The following is a 7,756-nucleotide window of genomic DNA, read 5'->3' as shown; positions in this document are numbered from 1 at the left end:
CTTGCACGAATCCAGACAGTGCATTAATTTTCTTTCAGGTCATCAACTCACTGACTTTCAGTTCACTGACTGTTGGGAGTAAACAAGCTGTTTGTTGCCTCACTGCAGCCCCAAGACATCAAACTGTGAAGGACCCCAGATTCTATTTTATTTCACGATATTTTTGTCATTTCCCGTTCTTGCTTGCACGAATCCAGACAGTGCATTAATTTTCTTTCAGGTCATCAACTCACTGACTTTCAGTTCACTGACTGTTGGGAGTAAACAAGCTGTTTGTGCTGAACTCAGTCAGCATGATGAAAGGGACCAACATCTGCACAGAGCTTTGCCAAAGGCAGTCCCGGGTGATGGGAAAGCCAGCAGCCTGTCGGTGCCAATGTGGGTGCTGAGTCTAAGTGCTTCCTCACTGTCCTCACAGACCGCCATCTTGTCACCTCTGCAGATGCCAAGACTGATACGGTCCATGGGAAAGCAGAATTCTACCCAAATAACCAACAGCTGAAAAGGAGTGTGACTGTAGGGATACTCAAGATCTTCCAGCACCTCAGAATATCTGTGGCCCTGATAAGTCTCGCTGTAACCTCTGCTCCAGCTTCTTCCCTGTCTCTTCTGCCCACACCCCATATTTCACTTCCACCCACCCCAGTGCCCCCTGCTTTTTTGTTCTTGCTTCTGACTGCCCCTCCATCTGCTCTTCTTCCTCCTTCTTCTACCTTATCACTTATGTTCCAGACCACTTGAATATGTACTGGGGACACAGGCCAAAATTGCCTTATGAACGGGGTGCATCACAGGCCACGCTTGAAAATATCTAAGTGTTCCAGTTGAAACTGTATCATATATTTTCCCTCCCCCGTACCCATCAAAATGGGGAAACACCACCAAACACACACATACACACATACACACACACAAACACAAACACAAAACTAGGCTTACTGAATGTGAATTTCTAAAAATGAGGAAACTATACTAAACATCAGTAAAAACATTTTATCAATAGCAACCTCATGAAAATGGAATAATCTATTGCAACGAATTTCATAAACTAGTTACCAAGAGGAGAAACAGAGGGTTCTAAAGAAGAGTGGACAAGCATGGCCTGCCTTAGCTCCTAACCCACCCTCATTCTTCAGAAATGGTACTGGGAGTCAACAAATCCTAGAGAGAAGCAAAGTGGATGGAGAGAACCAGTAACCAGGAGGGCTGCTTCTTCCTGACGGAATAAAAAATGCCAAGACTTCACATTGTTCAGGGGAAGGAAACTTTGATATAGAACATTTAAAACATTTTTGAGGAAAAAGGAGAACCTGGAGTTTAAAAATTTTTTTTATGTTTTGTAGAGACAGTGTCTCACTGTGTTGCCCAGGCTCATCTGGAACTTCTGGTCTTGAGCAATCCTCCCACCTCAGCCTCCCAAAGTGCTGAGATTACAGGCATGAGCCACCATGCCCAGTCAAGCCCAGATATTTTAAAGACAGACAAATAAACAAGCAAGAGTAAATATCCAAGGCAGGGGGATCATTTGAGGCCAGGAGTGAGAACAGCCTCAGCAACAAAATGAGACTCCTTCTCTTAAAAAAAAAATTAACTGGGTGTGGTGGCACACACCTGTAGTCCTAGCTACTTGGCAGGCTGAGGCAGGAGGATCACTTGAGCCCAGGAGATTGAGGCTGCAGTGGGCCATGCATGACATGCCACTGCACTCCAGCCTGGGCAACATACTACTTCAGTTGACTTGTCCCCTTACAGCCACCATTCCCTCTTCTGGATTAAAGGATTGTTTCACAATACGAAACTTAATAAGAAAGTGAGTGCAACGAAACAAAGCTCAAAGTTAATGTGTAAAATAACAGAATGTTATGAAAAGGGTGGTTATGAACTTCAGGCATCAAATTGAGGACCAATGTAGCATCACGACAGAGCTAAAAAATCAGTTAGAAACTTCAAAAGACAGAGCAGACTGAGAATTTTATAAAACAGAAAAAAAAAGACAGAAGACATATTCAAGAATCACTACAAACCTCAAGCAGAATAAATTCACATAAATTGCCTATAGCCATACCAAATTAAAACTGCTAAAAACCAGACAGAAAAATGTAAAAGCAACCTGTGAAAGCAAATATATAATGTTTGATAAAGCAACAATAAGATTGAGAGGTGACTTTTCAAAAGAAACCATAAAAGCCGGAAGACAATGTGATAAAATCTTCAAAATGTTAGAAGAAACGAACTGCCAATATGGAATTTCTTACTCTGTGAAAATGTCATAGATGGAAGTTCAGAGATGCAGGAAGGAAAGAACAATGAAATAGTAAATATGGAGGCAGAGCCAAGTGAATGTTGACTGCATAAAACAACAATACACACACACACACACATAATATTCATTCAAAACATTTGACAATAGCATAGAAGCTGGGAAGAGGTAAATGGAGTCAAAGTGTTTGATGGCTTTAAATTAGCCAGGAAATGGTGTAACTATTCATTAATATTAAACTTGTATATGTCAAGGGTGCCTGTTATAATTTCTAGAGTAACCACTAAAAGGAGAGTAAAAGACGATTAGAAGGTAATAGAAGGGGTAAATACAATAAGTAAAAAATGCTTAATTGCTTCAAAAGAAGGCAGGAAAGCAGAGAAAAAGGAACAAAGGACAAATAGGAAAGAGAGAAAACAAAAACAACAGTAATTTTAAACCCAAATCTACTGATGGTTAAATGTAAAATAGATTAATGCTACCATTAAAAGACAAAAGTTGTCAGCTTGGATAAAGAAACAGAACCCATGTACATGGTACTTATAAGAGACACACTTTAAATATAAGCACACAGATGAGTTGAAAGTCAAAGACTTAAAAAAAAGTCACGAAGAGGCTAACCAGCAAAAAATACTTTAAGGCAAAAAATACTAGTAGAGATAAAGAAGGCTCTTTCATAAAGATAAATGTTTCAATTCACCTGGAAGATATTAAATTATAAAATTGTATGTACTTAAAAATAAAGCCTCAAAATATAGGAATCTAACAGATATGAACTAAAAGAAGAAACTGATAAATCCATGATCATAGTGAGATATTTTAAACATCTCTATCACTAATAATTATAACAAATAGAAAAAAGGTAAGAATACAGATTTGAACAACACACTTCATAAATATGACTTCTTTGAAATATATAGATGACATCCAACAACTATAGAATAAATGTTCTTTTCAAGTGCACATAGAATAATTTTTACAAAATTGACCATAAAAGAAGTATCAATAAACTTTAAAAGACTGAATCATACATACATTTTCTGGTCATAGTGAGATTAGTTTAGACAAAAAATTACTTTAAAATTCCCCTATGTATAGAAATTAAACAAAATATGCCTAAATAACTCATGGGTCAAGGGAGAAACTACAGTGGAAATCAGAAAACATTCTAACTGAATGATAATGGAAATATGACATATCAAAATGTGTGGGAAACAGCAAAAGCTGAGCCCGGGGGAAGTTATACCTTTAAATATCTATGTGAGAAAAGAAGAAATGCTGAAAAATCAAATTGATTTCTGGAAGCTGGGTAAATAAAATTAAGTTAAACACAAAGAAATAGAAGGAGGAGATTTTTAAAAGAACAGAAGTAAATAAAAAACAAACACACAATAGAGAAAATCGACATAGTCAAAAGTTAATTATTTGAAAAGACTAGTAACATTGATAAACTCCTAGCAAGGCTAATTAAGAAGAATTTAAAGAAGATGCAAATGAAAAACATTAGGAATAAAAGGGACATCATCAGAGATGTTTCAGGTATTAGAAAAGACAATAGCAGGACCTCATGATAAAAATTTATATCCAGGAAGCTGGCTGGGCACAGTGGTTTGCGCCTGCAATCCCAGAACTTGGGCAGGCTGGGGCAGGTGGATCACCTGAGGTCAGAAGTTCAAGATCAGCCTGGCCAACATGGTTAAACCCTATCTCTACTAAAAACACAAAATTAGCAGGGCGTGGTGGCACATGTAATCTGAAAGAAACTGGGAGGCAGAGGTTGCAGTGAGCTCAGATTGTGCCACTGCACTCCAGCCTGGGCAACAGCATGAGACTCCATCTCAAAAAAAAAAAAAAAAAAAAAAAAAAAAAAAAAAAAAATAATAATAATAATAATACTGTGATGAAGGAAGAGGCGATTTTCAACCTCACACTGGAAACTGGGCCCAAGCACAGGTCTGGGATTAGTGTAGTCAATTCCACGGCAGATGGTGAAGACACTGATGTGAGTGATGATGCCACCAAAGCCTCCCTGCCCTCCCAGGTGCTCCAGAGACACTTCTCAGCCTATAAAACAAAGAGCTGAGGAAAACATGATGAGCCCCAGTCCACCTGCATCATGCTCTAGTAAATTATCAGTGTGATGTGTCACAGTTATTTTCCTCCCAAGTGGCTTTGGGAGAACCCACTCCGAAGGTGCCTAGACCTTCTCCATCTCGATCTGCTGGTGGTAGTGCCGAGCCTGCCGCTGGCCAACATTCAGCTTGTACACGGAGCTCTTGTGCTGGTACTTGCGGTAGCCCCACACCATCCCCACACCTGCCAGGAGCAGCAGTAGGCACAGGACGGTGACAATGGTGGCAATCACAGGGCCTCTGCTGAGGCCAGGACATCTGCCCCCCACACATGACTCCAAGGTGGGATGAAGCTCCTCGCTTGTACCCGGCCCAGGGCCTTCCTGTCCAAAGAAGTCTTCAGACAGCACGTATGGGAAGCTGTCCTGGATCTCAGGAGCAGTGGTTTCTCCTGGAGGCTGGGTGGTTGCCATGATCGTTGAGGGGATGTGGTTAGGTGTCTGCTTGACAGTGGTCGCTGTTAATATCTCCAGGGTGGAGCTGGTGAGCTCATAGGGCAGGGTGGCCATCGGAGACTCCTCTGTGGTGAATCTCCAGGGTAGAGTTGACTGGTACTTGGTCAAGTCACCATCTCCATTGCCCTCAGTCTCGGACACACTCACAGGTCTGAGCGCCAAAGCTTCCACATCTAGCATTTGAGATGGAAGAACTGAACTATGGGTCATGCCCTCGCTTGGAGTGAGGGTGCTACTCCAGGGCTTCTTAACTTCCACAAGAATGGGCTGATCAGGAGTAAGTAGGATGTTTTCATCTAGTCCTACTGACCCATCCCCTTTGTCCCCATCTTCTTCCTCTTCTGCCTCTGTCTTCCTCCAAGCCCCATCTGTCACAGGGTAGCCATCTAACCAGGACTCATCACTGCTGCTCACCACAGGATCCCCTGCCTTGCTATCATTCTTGCCCATAAATGGCCCCAAGGGACCATCAGTGTTGTCATAGATCACCTTCGTTTCAGGTTCACCTGGGACCAATTTTACACCACTGTGGTTGTCTCCAGCAGAAAACTGCTTTTTGGTGTCATCATCCACCTCCTTTTCCAACCCAGGCTTGTGGAAAGCCTCAGCAGGAAACCAGAACAAGTGCTTCTGGAGCAGCCGCGATCCTGGCGAGTCTGCAGAGACACTGCTCCCAGCGCCAGGCAAGCCTGTGGTTGGCACAAAGCCTTTATCCTGGGCTGTGTTTTCTCTCCCCACAGAAATGGAGACCAGATGGTCCTGTTTTGGAGCCTCCTCAGACGAGTCTCCCTGACTCCTGTCCTCTTCTGCCTCTGTCCGGGAATCCTCCATGAGCTCTCTGAATGACACAGATCTGTCATCAGGGAAGTTATCTTCATAGTCAATGTGTGCCTCAGCCTCATCTGGAAGGACAGAGGGAAAAACCTCACTAGCTCCAAAGGCACAGAGCCAGTATAGAACACAAGAAAAGGAAATTAAAAGCATAAGGGCTGGGACAGAATAAATAATACTGTTATTATTCACAGATGATATGACTGCATATCATAGATAAACCCAAAGAATCTACATATGAACATTACAATTAACTACAATTAACATCTGAGCTTAGACCAGGCATGGTGGCTCACACCTGTAATCCCAGCACTTTGGGAGGTCCAGGCAGGTGGATCACTTGAAGCCAGGAGTTCGAGACCAGCCTGGTTAACGTGACGAACCCCCATCTCTAATAAAATACAAAAAAATAGCCAGGCATCGTGGCATATGCCTGTAATCCCAGCTATTCAGGAGGATGAGACATGAGAACTGCTTGAACCCAGAAGAAGGAGGTTACAGTGAGCCAAGATCACATCACTGCACTCCAGCCTGGGTGATAAAGTGAGACTCAAAAACAAAAACAACAACTCAAAAACAACAACAACAACAAAAAAGTGACTTTATTAGGGATACTAGGTCTACAGTAAATATAAACATCAATCGTATTTCTAAATACTGTCAATAAACAGAAAATTAAAATTTAAAAGGATGCCATTTACAATAACATTAAAAAACCAAACACATAGGAATAAATCTAACAAAAGATGTGCAAGACTTCTACATGGAATGATATAAGACATTGCTGAGCAAAATTAAAGAAGACTTAAATGAATGGAGGAATAGATCATGATTGTGTAGTAGAAGGCTCAAGATTGCTAAGCTGGCAATTCTGTCCCAATTGATCTACACAGATCTCATACAATTCTAATAAAAAATCTCAGACATTAACTGAATGCTAAAGTTTATGGAAATGCAATGAACCAAGAATAGACAAGGCAATATTGAAAAAGAAGAAAAAGCTGGAAGACATATGCAAAACATTTCAAGATTTACTATAAAACTGAATTACCTTTTAAGGCTGTGGTATTGGCACAAGGATAGATAATTAGATTACATTAAAATTAAGATCTTCTGTTCATTAAAAGCTACCACGAAGAGAGTTACAATGCAAGGCAGAGTTAGAGAAGATATCTGCAACGCATATAACTCCAAAGGGCTCATATCCAGAATTTAAAAAGGACTCCCACAAATCTATACTAAGTAGATAGACAAACCATAGAAAAATTGGCAAGATACTTGAATTGGCACATCATCAGAAAGATATCAGATTAGTCATTAAACGTGGAAAGATGCTCAAGCTCACTAGTAAGATAGTCATAATGAGATACCATTGCATAGCACCAGAATGGCTAAAATTAAACAGATCGACAATATCAAATGTTAACTAGGATATACAGCACTGTTAGTGGGAGTGTGAACTGGAACAACCACGATGGAAAACTGTTTGTGCATCTCTACCAAAATTGAACATACGGATGCTCCATGACACAGCAATTCCACTCCTAAATATACACTTAACAGTAATGTGTGCATATGGGCACCAAAAGACAGGCCTAAGAATGTTCATAATCGTAAAAAACTGGAAGCAATTCGAGTGTCCATTAACTGCAGAACCGGTACATCAATTACGGGATACTCAAACAATGCAAATCTGTACATCAATAAACATGAACCAACCACTGCTTCCCACAACAAAATAGATGAATTGCATGGTCATAATGTTAAGCCAGGCACAAAAGAGCACACTCTGTGTTGATTCTATTTATATAAAGTTAAAAAACAGGCAGAATTAATCTATGGATGTCGAAACTCAGGATGGTGGTTACACTTGGGTAAGAGAGAAGGGGTGATGACTGGGTCTGGTACAAACAGGACTTTTAGGGTGCTGGCAATATTTGATTTCTTCACTGTGTCAAGGCCTAAATATCTGTGTTTATTCTTGATAATTCATTGGTTTGTTGCCTTATGATTTGTATGTATTTTATAATTAAGTTAAAAATGCATCTTTCTTTTTTTTCTTTTTCTTTTTTTTTTTT

General features: G+C 40.5%; 1 protein-coding gene across 1 annotated transcript; it reads right to left on the bottom strand.

Annotated features, from left to right (window-relative positions):
• Nucleotides 1–4,415: 4,415 nt before the first annotated feature.
• On the bottom strand, nucleotides 4,416–5,745 carry LOC105525608 (sushi domain-containing protein 5). The gene has a single exon (XM_011961287.1). The coding sequence runs from the start codon at nucleotides 5,676–5,678 to the stop codon at nucleotides 4,458–4,460; it is 1,221 nt and encodes a 406-aa protein (XP_011816677.1). The 5' UTR covers nucleotides 5,679–5,745; the 3' UTR covers nucleotides 4,416–4,457.
• Between the last annotated feature and the right edge of the window lie 2,011 nt (nucleotides 5,746–7,756).

This window comes from Colobus angolensis, unplaced genomic scaffold (genome assembly GCF_000951035.1).
Source record: "Colobus angolensis palliatus isolate OR3802 unplaced genomic scaffold, Cang.pa_1.0 Scaffold5456, whole genome shotgun sequence".
NCBI classification, from domain to species: domain Eukaryota; kingdom Metazoa; phylum Chordata; class Mammalia; order Primates; family Cercopithecidae; genus Colobus; species Colobus angolensis.
This window is presented reverse-complemented; position numbering and strand designations above follow the sequence as displayed.